Source organism: Anabrus simplex, chromosome 1 (genome assembly GCF_040414725.1).
Source record: "Anabrus simplex isolate iqAnaSimp1 chromosome 1, ASM4041472v1, whole genome shotgun sequence".
Taxonomy (NCBI): domain Eukaryota; kingdom Metazoa; phylum Arthropoda; class Insecta; order Orthoptera; family Tettigoniidae; genus Anabrus; species Anabrus simplex.
The window spans coordinates 97,690,708-97,712,650 of record NC_090265.1 but is presented as its reverse complement, the minus strand read 5'-3'; the positions used below and the strand labels follow the sequence as shown (position 1 = coordinate 97,712,650).

General features: G+C 38.6%; 1 protein-coding gene across 1 annotated transcript in view; it reads right to left on the bottom strand.

The window, feature by feature from the left end:
• The window catches only part of Usp1 (ubiquitin specific protease 1), a 289,870-nt gene that overhangs the window by 211,380 nt on the left and 56,547 nt on the right, over nucleotides 1-21,943 (bottom strand). The window contains exon 4 of the mRNA XM_067156525.2: nucleotides 9,560-9,783. Within this exon, the coding sequence (XP_067012626.2) occupies nucleotides 9,560-9,783 (224 nt within the window). The remainder of the gene's footprint in view (nucleotides 1-9,559; nucleotides 9,784-21,943) is intronic.

The window sequence follows — 21,943 nt, the reverse complement described above, 5'->3', positions numbered from 1 at the left end:
CTTATTGGCTTCTGCCACCTCCAAATTCTCCCCTTTCGAAGGGTTGTAATTGGCCACTGTCTGTTCCAGCCAGCTTTTAGTTTCTGGATTTGCACAGATCAGTACCATTGCTCCACTTTCCAGCCTTGGAGACTCGAGGAAGCCTGGAAGGCATCCGACCAACAGCGGTTTCATTTGCGCTATCAGAGCAGATGAAGGTTCCTTCACCTCTTCCTCCTTCAGTTTCCCGTCTGGAAAGGTCTTAGGTATTACTGCTACCTTGATTGAAGGTAGTCTTTCTGAAAAGGACATGACTCTCTCTTCTTTCTGTTTCTTAGCAGGCTGTTTTGTAACCAAACTTGATGGCGAACTATCCCCCGACCTTGGCCTTTTGGGCGCTGTCGGAGGGATAGCCTATCGCCGATCCCTGTTCCTTGGCTTCTTCTCCGTCCAAGTTCCAGCTGCTATTTTGGCTTTCTTCCTTGCTCTCTTACTTTCCTTGTAATATGCACTGTTGCGAGGTGGTCTGTCGATATGAAATCTGTTGATTTTTGATGCAGAAATCTTCAGGTCTGTCTCTACAGACGTTCCTGGTTTGCTTGTGGTAGCAGTCTGCTCTACTGGAGCTTCTGTTGCCATTTCTTGTTTTGAGTCAGCGACAGCCTGTCCAACTGGGACTTCTGTGTCTATTTTTTCATCTTGGGCTTGCTCCCGGATCTGCTTTACTGGAGCTTCCATGGCTTCCCATGATGCTGAATTTTTGAAATTGGTTCTTTATAAGCATCCATATTTCAATCAATCGTAGGGTACCGAGCGTCGTTCTCACCATCCGTGGTGAGGCATACAGCCAGACATTGTCCTCCCGCAACTCAGACTCTCCGTAGCAGAGACCACGCCCCTCAGTCATCCATCCAGCTGTCCGCCCCTGGCCCCAACCTAGTCAGGTTTGTTCCCCCTTCAGTAGGCCTACTCACGTAATCTCCACTTGGCATTATCATGACTGAGTTCACAGCCATGACTTCCCCTCTAGGTTGGGATCACCCCTTTCCTAACCCACAGCTCGTCCAAGCCTCGTAGAGCAAAGTGATGTGTTGGTTCCAGCACCCCAAAGTGAGCCTTCACCTCAATCACAAGCTCCACTTCACTTGAACCACCATATCACCCATGTGGAGAAACCATGGATGCCTCTCTAGAATGTGTCCAAGTCCTTTATATGACATGCACAACTCATGCCAACATTTACCACATACACTGCACTGTACCCAATCATCGTCTTCACAAGATTCTTGACACACAGGACCGATGTAGATATCCGGAGATTGTTCATCTCTGGATGTGCTAGGCTCAAATGTTAGCTTTCAGGAAGTTGAACGTTTTGGACGGGCCCCTTCATATTGTTTACCATTTTTTGCAATTTTTGACATTAAAGTGAACTGTTTTTCCGTTCTTGCTTTCATCCTTTCTTGTTTCTTCCTTTCTTCCTGCTCCTTAACATTTTGTTTCTCCACAAGACTATTCTTATAAGGAGATGATGTTAAAATCTCAGATTTCTGGCCATTCCTTCTTTTGTTTTGTTTTGTAGTTATTTTCGCACATAGGTAGGAGGTAAATATTTGTGATTGGTATTTGAGGTAAGGCAATGGGGCTAATTACTTGAATTACTTTATTACTCTGTGACTCCTGGTTTGTTTTGTGGTTGTTCATTACTACTTCCTCTCCTTTTTGTTTGTCTCCATCTTCGTCCTGCTGATCACTGCTTATGGACTGTTCAAGATGTTCAATAATTGGCAAGTGTATCCTGGTTACTTCAGAAGGCAAGAAATCATCTTCGGTGATCACATGAAGATTATATGGATGAATTTCTGTGTCTTGAAAAGCAGTTACACCTTTTCCAGCTGTTGCAATTCTCTCAAAGGCCATGTGAAGTAGACCAGACACTTCAATTTGTGTCACAGCTCTCCTTGGATTAATGCAAATCCATTTTTCAACTTCTTGAAAATAGAATTTCTTCAAAGGGGCAAATGTTACTTTAATCAAATAGCTGTAGCATATGACTAGCATGGGAATTCTACTGCCGAAAGCAAGCAGCGCGATCCGTGATTGTCCAGGATTAACAAAACTGGATCACCCACTGTTGGGTTGACATGTTTGGTAAAGTGTTGCAGCCAGACTACGAAAAAGCTCGGAATTCATGTAACCAGATTCACTCACGAGTCCAAGAGTTCCTGTCAGAGCATTACTGTAGAGCTCTGGCTTATTACGTTTATGGGGGATAATCAAAGCTGGTAGTATGAAATGTCCTGTAGGATTCACACAACAAACAGCAGTCACTATCTGACAACTCTCTGCAGATGTTATTTTCTTCACTAACCTCTTCCCCTTTGTAGCAACAACTTTGCAAGTCTTGTCAGGAACAGTTGACACGGCAGTTTTGTCTATGTTAAACAATCTGTGTGAAGGAAATTTGTATTTCTCTAAACATTTCATAAGGTTCTGAAAATACATGTCAACTTGCACCTTGTTGAAACCTATTGCACGTCCTAAGCTACAGAAAGACCTAAATCCGCAATAAATCAATACACCTAGTCTTTGCTGGCAACTTTAGCTCATTATTAAACTGTCACTCTAAAGTCTTGCGAGTCATTCCATAAAATCTGGCTTTCAGATCTTGAACATATTTCTTCAGCTGCACTTCCATCTCTTCACTGAACACCTTGCTGTGCCTTCCCACTGAATTAGCTACGGTACCCTAAAAAAAAGTATAATCAATTTTAATGCAATTTTGTATTATTTAATTGACATTCAACTCTCTATGTATAAAATGAATGAACTGTGTCTGCTCACCAATTTAATTCTTTTTCTAAGCATTGCTTCACTACATGCTATTTTGTTGTCAGCAGCCCTCTGACTATCTCCCACATTAATCAGTCTTTTTGCTTCATCAAACTGTGCTTTGTGAGACATGATTTTTCAGTTTTCCATCTGTATTTTCCCATATTTTATTTAAAATGCAAGAAATAAACACAAATAGTTACCGCCACCATATATAAGATGATCCCGTAAGGTCGAAATAGATAATTCTAAGATAAGGCACAGTAAACTGAGCTTCTCATATCAGCAGGGTGTGGCGGCCAAATGTACGCACACGTGCGCACACTTGCCCGGCCGTTGAAATGTTTTGTTTGATTCATGGTAGATGGCACTAGTGCTACAATTTGTAAGTGCGAACTAATATTAACTGCAGTATTTAAGGCAAACAGGTGCCGTTATTCTGGACAACTCAGGGGCTTATCTTACTTCATTAAAATATTATAGTACGTTTGGCGAAAAGTAATATCTTACCTTTTCTGAATTATGATTGTACAGATAATGCATCCAAGCTGCTGAAACCACCTTGCATGTAACACATCACCACACTAGACTCTCAGCTGTAAACCAATGATGCCAACAGCTGAAAAAATTGACTGCGCATACTTAGCCGTCTGCATACACTTACTCTCTGCCACCTTACCATGAACTGCGTGCAGAAAGTCAATCACCTAAGATTGATAACTTATTGCCGACCAGTCTTCTTTGTTGATGAGAATTAACAGTTTTACACTGAAATGTAATTTTCTTAGCATTATTCAAGTCCAATATTTGACTTCAAATGTCGAAAGAAAATAACTTTTTCTTTCTCTACGGGGTGGGAGTCCTTAAGGGCCAGCCGCTAATGGGAGGATGTTACCCTTTGTCAACATCAATGATGATATTAAAGTCTGCTCTGAAGTAGATTAATTTTGGGCTAAGTTACAGGAAATGAAAAACACGTTTGGTGAATGTGAGTTTTGTAATCTATGATCTTCATATCCGTATTGATGATTCACACAAATGCAAAGAGGAGAAGAATTCCACCTAATCAATACTTGTTTATACAAAACCGGTTTCGACCCTAGCGGGTCATCCTCAGCTAAACAGACATATACATATAACGCATCGTGCAATTGCAACATTACCATATCTAAAAAACATGTCACGTTGTACTCATGAGTAGGGCATTCGTCAAATTGGAGATTAAGTGTATGTTATCATTTATCTATGTGACATGCGTGAATGCACATCTATGAGAAGTGAATATTCCTCAACTTAAAACTAACTTATAAGTATGCATATATTAAAAACAATATATACGTAAAACACTTTCATGCTTGTGAATGTTTGAGTTTATGGCTTCCACTGTTTCTTGATTTATAAGTTTGACTACTATAATTCTTATTGTCCATAACTGTACGTTATATTAAAAACTTAATGGCTTGAATTGTGATATGAGTTACACTTTAAAATACCAATTTCTCGTTTAAAAGAAATTTGTCACCATATGTACACGAAGGATAAGAAACACTTTACATCTCTAAAAGGCAAAACATTGAAGTAGTGTGGATTCAGTTGAGGCTGGGACGGAAGTGTAGATATTACAGATTGCCGTAAATAAAATCCTGTTGTTGACATTAAAAGACGAGTCGTCATGTCTTGTGCCGTATTAAGAAAAATTGTATGGCATTAAACCAGAGTGGTGGCTCCTTCCCCTTTTTTGAGGTTGTCCTGTATTTTTAATAATAACAATAAACAAGTATTCATTAGGTGGAATTCTTATCCTCTTTGCATTTATCTGAATGTGAGTTTACCGCACTTCAAACATTCGCACTCTCTGTGTTACAGCTGATTGAAGGTGAACTGTGGAGGTCGATTGATGGAAGCTAGTTTGGAGGGGGAGTAGGGGAGGGTTTGTGTATTTATGACCTTGTCTATTTTACTCATCCTACAAGTATTTTCAGCTGATGATGTCCAAAAAGAACGACGACACATGTTTCGACACTTCTTAATTGCTAATTTAAAAAAAATTAGTATTGTAAAAAGGTGGAACTTTTGAGTGTACCTTAAAAAGTATTTTTTCAGTCTGACACGGTTGAAGTCCCTACACCATATTCTGCAACTATGATTTTCAGCCGTTCTCCTTTATCTATTCTGTCTGGTGCCTCCGACATTTTGTCCATCAAAACCACCACTTTCTTTCGCTTTCATGCCATTTCACTCATGCGCACTCAAAACACACGAACAAAAGAATAATATATTGCGTCTTAACTCTGTAAGGAACAGATCCAGAGACCTTGGTAATGGTACCGGTAGCTTCAAGCCTTGGGACCGGCGATCTCTATGCTACCCACAGTGCAAACGTAACTGTATATTTTCATATGTACAGTACTATTCAAAGGGTCCGCATATTTTTGTGAAGAAAAATACAAAAATACCAATACTGTAAAAAAATAATCAAACTGGATCAACTGGAAGTCCAAATTAATGAGGGCCGGACAAATGAGGTTCTTGTGTAATGCCCGACAAGTCATGTGTGTTCAAAGGAGAGAAATGTCACAGTGGCTAACTAAACAAAGAAAGAGTCACTGTACTCACTGCTGCAAATGCCAAAGTATCTAAGAAACTGTTACTCAATAGCAGGGTAGTTAGGCTCTATGATTTGAAGTATCCACAAAGACGCACACAAAATGCTGTCAGTTGGTACACTTATTTATTCCACCTTAACTTCACAAAAACGTACACATAACCTCAATCACTGCTGTCACAAACAAAATATACACATTAACACACCGCCATCTTTAACAAATGTTTATCACTGAGCACACGCCACATGGACATTGGAACCCTAAAACACAGTTGAAACAGTTGACTGATAACAGCATGTCACCCACAACATGGGGTCACAAGTATACTCCTGTTAAACCAAAACTCCAACTAAACAGTAGCTCGTCTTTACCATCAAGACCACCTCTTTATACATGTGCCTGGCTAGGCTTCTAGAAATATACATTTTCTCATAAATTCTAGAGTGCTTAAAGACCCAGATATAATGTACAGAATATTCTACAGAGTTCTCATCTACCCAGTACCATTCTGGATGTTGGAGTGTGTTTCACAATTCTGTAGTGGATTACAAATCATATATCCAGGTAGTAATAAATTATATACAGGTTCTTACATTAACTGAATTCATATAAATATCTATATACAACAAATGTTTCATGACATAACCTTACAAATAATGTAATCGTAAACTAATAATGATACTAATAAGCGGATGTACATCAATAATAATAATAATAATAATAATAATAATAATAATAATAATAATAATAATAATAATAATAATTCAAGCTTGATACTTGCATTATTTACCCATGGGTGAGAGAATATTGTTTTCAAGTTATATCAGTTTATCACACTTGCATCAGATTTAAGAACATTAGAAAACTGCCTTGGGTATACAAGAATCATGCGCCTGGATAACTTGTTTGTCATTTGTCTAAGGAACCTGGACCAAGAATTTATGAAAAACAATCACAAAAACCTGCATTTCATCGATAATTGTCCATCTCACCCGAAAGAAATGAGTCTCAAAAATAAGTCTCCATTCCTGCTTCCCAACACAACCAGCATTTTTATCAAAAGCACATTGTTCTGTGATATCTGCAATGCATCAGCAGAGAAGGAGACAAATAACAAGGGCACTAGGAAAGTTTTGCAATATGCAAAAACGGTTGGCTGGACACCCCTGTTCTGGTGAGGGATGAAAAGAGGGGTGAAAACCGGTCTAGAAGACAGCAATGCGTGACCTTCACACCAGTTGTTACCAAGCAGTGGGATGGAAAGCAAGTTAAGATATCAGTGTGGTATAAAGGTGAATATCGCACAATCGTCCACTACAACTTTGCTCGTGGATTAACTGTTGACCAGTGCCTGGAGCAAATGACTCCTGTGGTGGAGAAAGATTGTCCACATCGGAAAACAAATTCCTGCTGATACAAAGAGTTCCAGAGGGGAAATTTTGGGGTCGAAGATGATCCTCGTTCTGGGCGACTGAATCAGTGACTGAGGAAAACATTGAAGCTGTGAGGAAAATGTTGTAGCAAGAGAGGCGGATGACATATCGACAGGTAGAAGAGACCCTCCACATCCCTGCACCAGCTATTCATTCAATTCTACACATCCATCTCCAAGTTAGAAAGGTTTGTTCCCTTTGGGTGCCCCATTCACTTTTAGAGGAACAAAGGGCACATCAAGTGAAATGGTGCCGAAAAAGTCTGAAAATGGGACTTCGCGTAACGTCAATAGCATCGTTACAGGGGACGAAACTTGGCTTTATTATTACGATGTCCCAACAAAATCCCAATACAAGGTGTGGCTGTTTGAAGACGAGGGTACTGCTGAGACTGTGTGAAAGTCAAGGTCAGTAAAGAAAAGGATGATTGCAGTTTTCTTCACTAAAAGGGGCATCCCGACTTGGGTTGTGCTAGAAACACAAAGGACAGTTACTGCAAAGTGGTACAGTGAGACTTGTCTGCCTCAGGTCATCCAGGCTCTCAAGCAGCTCTGTCCAAGGTCACGGCTCAACACTTGGCTCTTGCATCACGACAATGCTCCAGCACATCGTGCTAATGTAACAATGGATTTCCTTGCCATATCAGAGTTGACTGTGCTTGATCACCCTCCATACAGTCCTGATCTTGCCCCTTGTGACTTCACACTCTTCCCAGAAGTGAAGATGAAGCTAAAAGGGCGGCGTTTTGCATCCGACAAGGAGCTTCTGGCAGCATGGAATCGAGTGTGAAAATGTAAGATAGGAAACTTAAAAGGGTCCACCTTTTCAATACAAAATTGTTATAGTTTATTATAACATATATTTACATTTGGAACTAGTTTCGACGCTGCTTGGCGTCATCTTCAGCCAAAATGTGGGAAATAGGCTAGCATGTAGACATTTATATTACACAAGGCGTTATATTAAACAATACACATCTTGCAAGGAGACAAAAACAGGGACAAATATAGAAACAAATGAATCGTTGAGAAAGCAAAAGTTATACATATTAAAAATAACCTTAACCACACATCTTGTAGTGCGAAAATATTCGCCTTGAATGATTCCTGAATACAAAACGCACGCGCACACATTTCTGAAGAGCCAGCAGGCAGGAAAAAGTAAAGTGAAACCTTAAGAGTTCTTCTGAGAAGAGTTCATCATTTTTTCTGTGTTCCGACTAAACTAATGAAGTTTCCCTTGAGTTCCTGATAAATACACACAACAGGAAATTCTCCTTCACTCTCAACAATAGCTATAAAGACCAACGGTAAATTTCATTTTAAATATTGTGCAGAGACGTGAAGGCATGATCTTGAACATGATATAACTTCGTCGAAACTAGTTCCAAATGTAAATATATGTTATAATAAACTATAACAATTTTGTATTGAAAAGGTGAACCCTTTTAAGTTTCCTATCTTCCATTCTCAGTTCAATACGGACAAAAATGAAATTCTTAGATTTATGTGAAAATGTAACCGAAGAAAAGTGGCAGAGTTGGTTCAGTGACTGGTTTCGACGTATGGAGAAGTGTATTGAGTGTGGTGGAAATTATTTTGAAAACGTCCAAAGCATTCACTCACATTGCAAAACTTTCCTAGTGCCCTTTGTACTATATGCTATGAATTTCATCTCTGCTACATGGGAAGGTATTGATGCTTAGACTGTTGCCAACTGTTTCAGGGGAGCTGGATTCTTGAAGGTAAGATACTTGATGTTATTTAGATAGCCTGTTATTGACCTATCATACAAAACTTTGTTTTATTCAATAGGGTGTTAATTTTTTTAATCTGCGAGGAACATGGTAAATTCTCCGTAAAAAAGGCCCTGTTCAGAATGAATGACCATGACGAATGGGTGGCTGTACAGGAGAATTTAGGAGATATTAACTTAGAGGATTTTGTGTCAGTTGACAATGATCTAGTGATGTCAGAAACACACAATGTCAATGAAATGATAGCAGATCATGCTGTCACTACTGTCTGAGATGAGGATAACGGGGGAAATTGAATCCTCAGAGGAAAATGTCCCCACATGAAATGAAGCCCTTGGAGCAGTACGATACATCTACTTCGAAAACACATCAGTGTTGCTCCTAGCAATATATCAAGTGATGTTAATACACTACTTACTTGAACCACACATAAAATATTATGATTCATAATAACAGTACACACACATGGCAAAGAACAAACAAAGACTTGTGCATTTTCACCATAATTATTTAGTAATCTAGATTCCCTACAATGTGGTGATGAAATTGATTTCGCCATCTCATAAAACATTTCCCATTTATAGTGCTGCCCCACTTAATACATGTTGAGTCCCTTCGAGAGTGTATTTTTGGGGTTTTACTGTATTCTGCACTAGATGATAATTCAAACTCTTACAACTATTGGTATGTAGAGAATAGCTATTGCACTGGCAATTTCACGAACAGCACCAAACATTCTAATTGTGTCACTCCAACCCGTAAGAAACATGCAAAAAAAACTTAATTACGGGTATATAAACTACGGCAGTTCATAATATGCTGCAATATTAAGGATTTTCAAACAATACTTTATAACATAGTTATGATAAGATTAACAACAAACATATTTTTGCACATCATTTCTAATTTCAAGAAAGTCCTAACTTTACTTTTTTTAAAAAAAATGATAGTACCTGAGAGCATGTAGGAAGACATCAGGTTGGAAGGGATCACTATTTTCCTTGATCTCTGATGCATGTAAAGCCTCATATAGCTCATGTAGACGTTCTGTAGCAACCTGAATACGAGATTTGGATTGAGCATCAGTGGCACTGGAGCTACCCAATGATAAAAGATCCTTGCTGCTCCAACTTTTACTGCTGCTCCCCACATTGCGACCCAGGGAGGAAGACTTGGCCTACCAAGAACAATAATATATTTAAAATAAATGAAGATATTTCCTCCAGCACAGACAGCCTAGATCTTAAACCTATTAGCTACATCACAATCATCAATAAAACTTAAACTGTATCCATCATATGAAATTTATAATTCATAGTTTTCATAGCCTTCAACTAATTTCATTCAAATATTACAATACTTTACATCGTAAATACGGTTCAAGCTTAGCACTGCTGACAGTACAATTTTGTCAACTTCGGTTCTTGCAGGATCATGTAACTTCTCTAAATCAATTCATAAAAGCAACTGGGCCTACCAGTGTATTTTATTAACTTCATTTCAGTTGATAATTTTTTTTTCTTGTGGAAACCAACTGGAAGATTTCAATCTATCACAGTTGTATCCAACTTTTACTTTCATGACAATACACTCCAAAAATAATTGCAGCTTTATGGAATTCAAACCACATTTAATGTTTGAACAGTACAAATGAACTTGGTATCTCTGCACACGATGCAGACCTCGTGTAACCTCTGGCCACCGAGACCCTCCTAAAGTTTATTACCTACCGACCATGGTAGCGCCCTACCCTAGGCACTCCAGTATATAACACACAACTTCGCGAATTAATATATATAAACTGTACCTTAAAATCCTTTTAGAAGAGAGATGTGTTCATTACGAATGCCAGGGACCCACCAACCCGCCCAAAAATGTATGTTTACTTTTATAACAGAACGAAAGTTTTCACGCGCCATCGACCAGTAGCCGGCCAGCTACGAGCACGGCCATTGGCTGATATGACGTCATTCCCATAATTCGTAACTCGCTGGTTCCGTTACCAACCCGTGCAGAATAAAAACGCAGCAAGAAACACACCAAGAAAAATATGTAATTTAGTAGCTATAACCTATCTTTCCAAATCCAGGCCAAGCTCTGTCATGAGAACAATGGCCCCCTTCGGGGGTCACACTCCCTTCGAGAGGCTCTTAACTATCGCCGCGGCGCATACTGCCCGCACGGCAGGAAATGTGGTCCTCAGGATAAGCATGAAAGCAAAAGGAATTGATAACACTGGGACTGACGTGGGCAAACACATTCTTGATTTCATATTACCAATCTTAACTCATAATCAATCTCACTCTTCTATACTCCACATATCCATCTCTCTGGAAGGCTATTGTGCTACCTCTTCCAAAAACTCAAACGCCTTCGAGCGAGGGAGACTATGTCCAATCTGTATTTTATCAGCTCTACCTAAAATCTTATAATATATATAGTCCATACATAAATGCCCGAGTACCTTCAAACCCATAATCTCCTTAATCCTTCCAATCTGGTTTCGGGACATAGTACAACTACAGCCTTACTCGATGTGACTGAGGATATTCGACAAGCAATAAACAGATGACGATTCACAGTTCTGGTACTAATAGAACAGATGATGATTCACAGTTTTGGTAATAATAGATTACAGTACACCTTTTCACAGCATAGACATTTAATATTTTATTTGTAAAAGTGAAGGTTCTACATCTTCATGGGTGTAACAGTGATGAAAGGTAATAATGAACTCATTTCCTCGTGGCGCCACATGAACAGAAGAGTTCCTCAAAAGTTCTGTACTTGGACCTTTTCTTTCCACACTCTTTGAGAATGACATTTCATCAAATCGAAGACACTGCAAATACCATATGTACGCTGACTACCTTCAATTCTACATAGACTCCACAGTATGAAACTAACACGAAAATATTGACTTATTAAGCATAGACTTACAGGGTGTTAGTGACTCATCTGCTGATCACGGCCTAAAATTGAACCCTGCGAAGTCTCAAGGAACCTTTCTTGGCCATCAAAATCAAATGACGACTATATGTAAACGTCCATTGCCCAGAGCAAATTCTTCAAGATGTTCCGATTCCTTTTGAATAACCAGTGAAGAATCCTGACATTATCATGGACGAACAACTTGGTCTGCATATGTTAGACATATCTGCCAAAAAGTTTTCTCAGTTCTACATTTTTTATATAAATATTATACGCATATCTTTCCAATAAAACTTAAAAAGAAACTAACTGAAGATCATGCAATGCCACATCTTGATTATTGTACCGTTTTCAATGATGTTAGGCCAGAACTGTCCCTAAGACTGCAGCACATTCAGAATGCATGTGAGAGATATGCATGCAATTTAAGAAAATATGACCATGAGTTGACATCTTTCCTAGAATTAGGGAAGATTCATCTCTATGTTTGTCAGAACAATCATACTTTGTCCCTCCTCCACAGAGTTGTTACTACATCTGACCCATCCTAACTTTCTTCGCGTTTCCATTACTTTTTCTAATATTTCTTGACAGAGATACAAGGGCTCAGATTTCAAACCTGCCTGTTATTCCCCACCACCGAACTGCCAGATTTAACAACTCATATTCTGTGTCTGCTGCACGAGAACGGAACTGTTTATCAGATGATGTCACAGGAATACCAACGACAGTGCCATTTAAAAGAACATTAAGAGTTACAGCAGGGTATTGATTGTTTTATTACATTATTATTATTATTATTATTATTATTATTATTATTATTATTATTATTATTATTATTATTATTATTATTATTATTAACTTCACAATCATGTAATTAGCTATGTCTCACTAGAGTGGAATTTTATTGCAGTTATAACAGATTTTGCTTGTGTTAGAGTAACTTTATTTAGTATTAATTATGGTAGCATTAATAACCATTCTAATGTGAAATAATTAGTTTTGTGAAAGAGTCAGCATAATGACCTTAATTAGCAAATAAAGACAATGCAAAATTAGTGAGTTTTCAAGACGTATGTTAATAATTATTTATTAACTGGATCATTCCTATTTTCCATTTAAAAAAAAATATTGTTATAAGAAGATGTGGTGATAGGAGTGGAATCGTGGTTGAGAGAAGGGGTGGGTAATAGAGAAGTATTTCCAGAAAGGTACACAGTCTATCGTAGAGACCGAGGAGATAAAAAGGGAGGGGGGGGGGTGTTTATTCTGGTGAAGGAAACTTACTGTTCACATGAATGGTTTACTGATGAAAAGGATGAAATATTAGGGATAAAATTAGTTTGTGATAATATGAAGGAGGTGGGAATTATAGGAACATACAGGCCTGGAAGAGAGGAAAGAGACATGGAAATATTTGAGAAAATAATAGATTATACTCATAAAAACAATAATAATGATATGGTAATAATTGGGGGAGATCTAAATTTGCCTGAAGTTGAATGGAATGGAGCTGCTAGTGAAGCCCATGAACAGAAACTGGCAAATAAGTTAATTTGGGAGGGAGGATTTACACTAGTACAAGAACCGACTCGTCTCAATAACTTACTAGATGTATTCTTGGTTAAACCATGGGAAATTGTTGATAAAACTGAGGTAATTGAAGGAATAGGAGACCATAAGGCCGTAATAATGGATGTAGGACTCGTACCAAAAAGGCTTAATAAGAGGGTTACACAAGACAAGAAATTGTACAGAAAAACTAAAGTTGATGAATTTGGGACTTACCTTAAATCACAATTCAGTTGTTGGATAAGTGAAGGGAGTAACGTGGATACACTTTGGGCTAAATTTAAAGGAATCATTTGGGAAGGAGAGAAGATATTTGTACCTGTTAAGAAGGGCAAAATGACCTCAGACCCTGTTTATTATACAAGGGAAATAAGAAAATTAAAAAGAAAATGTAGAATAGTAAACAGGAAAATCAAAGAGGGTAGGGAGAGTAGAGAAACTAGAAAACAGCTAATGAGGGAACTGAATAGAGTGAAAAAGGAAGCAAAAGAGAATTATATTAATGGCATACTTCAAGAGGGTAATGACCACAAAGGGAAATGGAAAAAGCTGTATTCATATATCAGGAATCAAAAAGGAAAAGGAATCCAAATTCCTACAATGGTGGGAGAAGAGGGTGAACTCTATTTAACAGATTGAGAAAGCAAACCTCTTTCGTAGGGAATTCAGAGATTCAGTAGATGATTGTCAGGAGTTGGAAATCGAAACAGAAGATAGAGAGGGAGAGAGACAGGAGGGAAACAAGAAGCTTCTCATTCACAAATGAAGATATTTTCAGAGAAATCCAACTGCTTCAGCAAGGAAAAGCTGCAGGAAGTGATCAAATTACTGGGGAGGTATTAAAGACAATGGGGTGGTACATAGTGCCTTATTTAAAATTTCTCTTTGACTATGTCATAAATAATAGTGTAATACCAAAGGAATGGAAGGAATCTATAATAATACCAATTTATAAAGGAAAAGGTGATAGAAGGAAACAAGAGAACTACAGACCAATCAGCCTGACCAGTATAGTTTGTAAAATACTGGAGAGTTTAATATCAAAGTACATCAGAGGGATATGTGATGATAAAAATTGGTTCATGAGAAGCCAGTATGGATTTAGAAAGAAATTTTCTTGTGAGGCACAACTGGTGGGATTTCAGCAGGACATATCAGATCAATTGGATTCAGGAGGTCAGTTAGATTGCATAGCCATAGATCTTTCCAAAGCCTTTGATAGAGTGGAACACGGAATATTATTAAAGAAATTGGAGGGAAGAGGATTGGACGTAAGGGTTGCACGTTGGATAAAAACATTTCTAAATTCAAGGGTTCAGAAAGTCAAAGTAGGAAATAATGTATCTCAGGAAGAGAAAGTTTGGAAGGGAATTGCACAGGGTAGTATAATCGGTCCGTTACTTTTCTTAATATACGCAAATGATTTAGGGAACGATATAACATCAAAAATAAGATTGTATGCAGATGACATAATTGTTTATAGGGAAATAAACAACATTGAGGATTGTTCAGAATTACAAAAGGACCTTGAAAGTATCCAACAATGGGTTGAAGAAAATAATATGAAGGTTAATGGAGGCAAATCAACTGTTACAACTTTTACAAACAGGAGCTTTAAAACTGAATTTGAATATACTTTGGACGAGGTAGTTATCCCAAAAGATGGCAAGTGCAATACTTAGGTGTGAGATTTGAAAATAATTTGTACTGGAAGGGTCATGTTGATGATATTGTTGGGAAGGCATTCAGATTGTCACATGTCATAATGAGGCTACTTAAAGGATGCAACAAAGAATTAAAAGAAAAAAGTTACTTGAGTATGGTTCGTCCATTATTGGAATATGCAAACAGTGTTTGGGATCCTCACCAAGAATACCTAATAAAAGAAATAGATAGTGTGCAGAGGAAAGCAACAAGATTTGTAACAGGGGATTTCAGGAGAAACAGTAGTGGATCAGAAATGTTAAAGGAACTTGGGTGGGAAACTTTAAGTAAGAAAAGGGAGAAAACTAGACTTATTGGATTATACAGAGCCTATACAAGAGAAGAAGCATGGGGAGATATCCGTGAGAGGCTTCAGTTGGAAAATAATTATATCGGCAGGACTGACCACAAATATAAAATTAGAAGGAATTTTAGCAGAAGCAATTGGGGTAAATTTTCATTCATTGGGAAGGGTGTGAAGGAGTGGAACAGTTTACCAGGGGTAGTGTTTGATCCTTTTCCAAAATCTGTACAGATATTCAAGAAGAGAATAAACAGCAACAGAGAAAATAAATGAAGTGTTAGAGAGCATTCGACCAGTGCAGGTTATTGTAAATAAAAAAATGTGTGTGTGAATAAATTATTTCCATCCCCTGGTCTAAGGACTTTGGACAGCCAAAGTAGGTGACTGCCTGTAGGGGTGAAGTACAGGGGGAACTTCGAGGGCCCTGGGACCGCTACGGTAGCTGTGAAGGCCCTTCAGGAACTCTGAAAAGTGGTGGCAAAAGGGGCTCTGGTCAAGACGCAGCAGGTCGTTATGCTACTTAGGTTCCAGAACGGGTTAAAAAAAAAAAAAAAAAAGTAAATGCAATGTAAATATTAATCTTATACCAGTTGTATAGTATCATTTGAAGTAATTCCACATACTGTATATCAGTTGACTATATTTGTAAGTAGTACAGGAGATATTATAAGTAGAATTTTGTAAACAATATCAATTTATTAAGGATGAGCTGTGTGTTTAATAGGAAAAATTGTTAGCGTAAATTGTATAATATTGTATTATAGGAAAATTTTCTTCTCTTGTTAATTTAATATTTAGTGCTTGACAATAATGTATTTTAGTGTACCATTTGCCACCGAGGTAGACACCTCATTTGCAAATAAAGATATTTTGATTTGATTTTTAATCTTGGACATTTTGTTTCATGCCAGTCACAAACATCACGAAAATATCTTACACTTTTGATGTTAGAATTAAAGAAATGCCAAGCATTTCTTTGAAGCTGTCAAAACAAAGTTGTATAATTACATACAAAAAATATTCTCTCGATAATGACACATTATATTTTAAAAAACATGTAAACTGAAGATATAATGTTACTGATATAACGACTGAATTAAATCAGCCTGTTCCCAGTCATTCGACTGGATCAGGAATGGAATAAATGAAGCCCCGATCTTGAGACGAGGATAGGAATTGTGCCAGCTGCCGAAGCCCGTTGCACTCCTCGGGGCAATGATTAATGACTGACAGATGAAATGATATTGGAGTGTGTTGTTGGAATGAAAGATGACATGGAAAATCGGAGTACCCGGAGAAAACCTGCCCCACCTCCACTTTGTCCAGCACAAATCAACATGGACTGACCAGGATTTGTACCACGGAACCCAGTGGTGAGAGGACGATGCACTACTGTCTGAGCCAAGGAGGCTTAACTGACAATGATTAAAATATCAGAGATCTGTAAATTCTGTAGTGAACAACAACAGCAGCAATAACAGCCAGGCTGAGTGGTTCAGATGGCAGAGTGATAACTTTCTGTAATCAAGGTAGTGGGTTCAATTCTGGCTCAGACCAGTGGAAGCACTTCCAACTTTCAATGGAGTGCATCCATGAAATCGCAACTCTCATCCTCCGAGGATCCATTACGATCCTGAGCCACCATCTCCATAGCGCAGAGGTATCACATTAGTCGTAAAACCATTTTTCATTTTTAGTCATTTGCAGTGTATTTCGAAAGTTACCTTAAATAGTAGAATTTCATAGATACAATTTGATATGTATTACCTTGTTTTAATGTTTTAAATACAAGAGGGTGATTAATTTAATAAATGGAAATATATGTTGAAGATAATTAAATACATCAACTTCATGTCTGTAGATTTACCAGCACATAGAACAATTCCTGCGGGTCAACATTTTTGGCACGTTGGTGTTTCCAAACACCATAAGAGTCATTAGAGGGATGAAAAACCAATAAGATCATAGAATGTATACAGCTGAGCAGCAAGATGAGATGATCATGATCACTAGGATACAAATGATTAAAGGGAGAAATGGAACATCTTATGAAGATATGTGTAAGAAGAAACACAACAAAATGGTCATATGCTTGTACACTTCTGTAGAGAGAATGATCCGGAACTGGGTACACTAATTAACTTCCATCAAAAAAAGCTTTTAAGCTATATACACAGTTCTTGATATGTGACAGAAAACCAAACACACCTGATTTTTTGTTAAGTAGCAGAAGCCATTTCTGTTCAATCAATCTATAACTGTGAGATTCTTCTAGATGTCAAAACTAATTCAGGACAAAATAAATTTAGAAAATATCTGGAAAAGAAAACATTCACAGATTATACATGAAATAGATAACCAAATCCTGTTATCAAATGTTTTCTTTTAAGACTAGAAGATAACAGCTTATACCTGAAAAAGATACAATGATCAGTAAAGTTAATATTTTCTTTTCCAGGTATTTTCTAAATTTATTTTATCCTGCACTAGTTTTCAACAGACTGAAGAACCTCACAGTTTTAGATAACTGTATTAGTCACAAATGCTCAATGCTGGTGTTTGTGATGATTGTATCATGTTATATTTAACCTTTCATTAATAACTTAAATATGCAACATAAAATATGTTGAAAAATGTACTCATTCATCTGATCAATCCATGAAACAAGAAAGTTCCTAATATTAATTGGAAATATTATTTTTATTCTTCACACTAACACATGGAAGGTTTTGGTAATCCAAGGATGAGAAAGGCCTGGCGTGAAAAAGGGAAAACATAGAATACATTTTCAGGGCTGCCATGGTGGGGTTTGAATCCACCAACTCCCAAATGCAAGCTCAGAACTACGTGAGCTGAATCACGCAGTCAACTTGCTCAGAAAAATATTATTTACCAAGATCCTTATATCATAGTTGCTTGTAATGTCAGTTCCCTGCACTCTTGTATAATATACATATAACTGTTGTTCAGTCAACGATAAACTGTCTTTTGAAATAATAGTAAAAATAATTAAGCAACACTTTGAGGAAGTTCACTTATACAAATTTTATAATTTGTTTACGTCGCACTGACACAGATAGGTCTTATGGTGATGATGTGATAGGAAAAAGCTAGGACTGGGAAGGAAGCGGCCATGGCCGTAATTAAAGAACAGCCCCAGTGTGTAAAAAAGGGAAACCATGGAAAACCATCGTCAGGGCTGCCACAGTGGGGTTCGAATCCACTATCTCCCAAATGCAATCTCACACCTGCGCAACCAAAGTTCGCTATAGCCCTGCATGTACAAATATTAAAATTTATACTGTTCTGTGCAGTGGGTGGGGGCAGTAGAATAACACCCACAGTATCCCCTGCCTGTCGTAAGAAGCAACTAAAAGGGACCAGGGGCTCTGAACTTCGGAGCGTGGGTTGGCGACGGGGCCCTTAGCGAAGTTCTGGCATTGCTTCCACTTACTTGTGCCAGGCTACTCACTTTCATCTATCCTCTCCGACCTTCCTTGGTCAACTCTTGTTCTTTTCCGACCCTGACGCTATTAGGTTCCCGAGAGCTAGAGAGTCTTTCATTGTCATGCCCTTCATAGCCCTTGTCTTCCTTTGGCTGATACCTTCATTTTTAAAAGTGTCGGATCCCTTCCATTTTTTTTCTCTCTGATTAGTGTTATATAGAGGATGGCTGCCTAGTTGTACTTCCTCTTAAAACAGTGACCACCACCACCACTCTGTGCAGTATATATGAAAGCGGATCAAATATAAACGGGAACTTGAATGTACCGCTGCTGTTAGTAATAATTCTGAGCCGCGGCTTGGCCAGGATGTTGGTGGGGGTGTTTGGAGAAGGGGTTTGGGTACGCAAACGACGGTGGAGAGGTGCGCTGCTTCAGTATGCCATGAGTGAGCAAGAGGTGCCTATGTCTGTTGACCAATGCATCATTACCAAATTTCTCACAAAAGAATGCACTAAACTTCCCGAAATTTTGAGACGGCTCTGCGCACAGTTTGGAGAAGAAACACCTTCACAGACTCGAGTGTATGAATGGGCTAAAAAATATGTAGCAGAAAGAGAAGCTGTAAAAATGAGCCTCATGAAAGGAGACTGCAGACAACATTGTTGCCAGTTGTGACATTATTGGTGAAGATCGGCGAATAAAATTTTACAAATTATTTTAGCCGTAGGAATAAGTTATGGAAGTGTTCAAACCATCATTCAAGATGAACTCCATTCAGAAAATTGTCTGCCAGGTGGGTTCCTCGTCTCCTAAACCAGGAACAAAAAACTTTATGTCATGAAATTTGTCAGAGGCACCTGCGTCACTATAAGGAGGAAGGAGAGGATTTCTTGCATCGTATTGTGACTTGAGATGTAACTTGGGTGCATCATTACACCCCAGAGTCAAAGCAAGCAAGCATGGAGTTAAGGCAAAGAGACGAAGCAGGTCCGGTCAAGGCCAAACGTGCTGGAAAGGTGCTTGCAACTGTTTTCTGGGACTCTGCAGGCGTTTTGCTGGTGGATATTCTTCACGGACAAAGGACAATTAATGCAGCCTATTACTGTTGCCTTTTGGATAAAGAAAAAACTGTGTATTGCAACAAGCGACACCAGCAACCGATCCAAAACATGACAGTCTTGATTATGGGAAGTGTGGTGATTGTGCAAGAGTGGAAAACTCAAACCGAAGTGAACTTGCGAATGACTGTAAATAATGGCGTGATGAAATGAAGAAATGAAATAGCATATGGCTTTTAGTGCCGAGTGTCCGAGGACAAGTTCGGCTCGCCAGATTCAGGTCTCTTGATTTGACACCCGTAGTCATGATCAAGATGAAATGATGATGAAGACCAGCCCCCCGTGCCAGCGGAATTAACCAATTATGGATAAAATTCTCGACCCTACCGGGTGTTGAACCCAGGACTCCTGTGACCAAAGGCTAATCATTTAGCCATGGAGCTGGACATGGCTTGATAAATTTAGTTGATAGTAAAATACACTATCTCTCAAATAGCAATTTCAGTTTTAAGAACCCTGATAACCCACACAACAATATTTGTTGTTTTCTCAAGCAAGCATTTCTTCAGTGAATCAGGATGATCAACATCTCTCTACATCGGACATGTTTTGGCCCTAATTTTTGTCGACATTCTAGAGCCATCTTCTATGCTAAGCAGTAACTGAAAATAAAATCAGTAATCTGATCAATAAACTAAGAAAAAATATAGAACATGAAAGTAGATAGTTCTAGTTGATATTAGATGCAAAGCTTTTCAGGTGTTTGCTCTATAAACCAGAGTTTCATCTTAGACCTGATACTAGACCCATCAGAGTGGTATGTGTCAAGCCATACCCACTGACACTGGGATGTATGCAGGTGAATTTATCAAGAATCCCATTAGCAGAGGCACAGTCTGGTAATTGCATAATTCCCTCAATGGGAACTTAAGACTTTCCATTAAGTTGATATTGTATTGTAACAATGTGAATGTGCCTTTCAGAGCAAAATAGTCTCTAACAACAGGCAATGGCAGGTCGCTGCGTCAGAGCAAGTAATGTTCTAAAACTATGTATGCATAAGGTAGTTAGATACCTCATCGACCTGCCATATGGCGAGGTAAGTAGGTCATGCCAACGCGATCAGGTTAAATAATATATGAAAGAAATGTTGAGAACCATGGTACAGAGATTTTTAAAAAACGGGTATGAGTTGTCAGCGATAGGCCATGGAATAAGTTAGAAAATGCTGGCACATTCACTGTTCAGTGGGGGGTCGAATCTCAACAGGACCGAATAGTTTAATCACATCCAGTCTCATGCCTTATTTAACTAATAACACACAGCTTTTGTGAAGACATGGATGTTTGTTGCCCTGATGCAGTTCGTGTATGGCCCCAATTGTGGTCATTCCCTTGCTATGTATTCAGCGGACGAATACATTGACATGCTCCTTATCTACGGAGAAGCAAGAGAGAACATACAATGAGCACAACGTCTGTACCATGAGACATTTCGACAAAGACGCAACAAACCACAAATACATTTGAATAACACAGTGTCACGTACCCAAATATTTCCTGTTAGAGTGGTGCCAGCGATGTTGGTGATACTGCAGACAAGGTTTTGGCTGCTACACAGAGGAATCCTTACAGAAGTACCCGGGCAATAACACAACAGGCCACCATCAGCTAGTCATCTGGACAAATGATCATGCATTCATATCGAAAATCTTGTTTTTGAATGAGTCACAATTTCATAACAATGGCACTGAGAATCGTCACAACATGCACACTGGAGTGTTGACAATCTCCACTGGTAAGGGAGGTAACACTTCAGACACAATGGGGAGCAAATGTCTGGTATTGTATACTGGGTGACCAGTTAATTGGCTCACATTCCTTTGAGATTTGGTAGGAGCCCACTACCTACAGTTATTTCACAATCAGCTACCACTGTTGCAAGAGGAAGTGCCCCTAAACATTAATGTCATCATGTGGTATCAACGCAACGGAGCTCCACCAAGCATGTCAGTAGTTGTTCGCAACCATCTGAATACTACACAGCCCAGCTGAAGTATAGGAAAAGGAAGATCTAACATGTGGTCCACCATATCACCCGATTTAACCCCACTGTTCTCGCTGTGGGGCCATTTGAAACAAGTAGTGTATGTTCAGCAGCTGGAAGATTCTGCGAAAATTCAAAATCGAATTACGGCAACCCGTAGATCCGTAACATCTACCATGTTCCAATGAGCCCGAATGTCAGTTCAACAGCATGCTTGGATGTGCATTAATGAAGAAAGCCAGCTGTTTAAACACTTACTTCACAAGCGAACTGGTG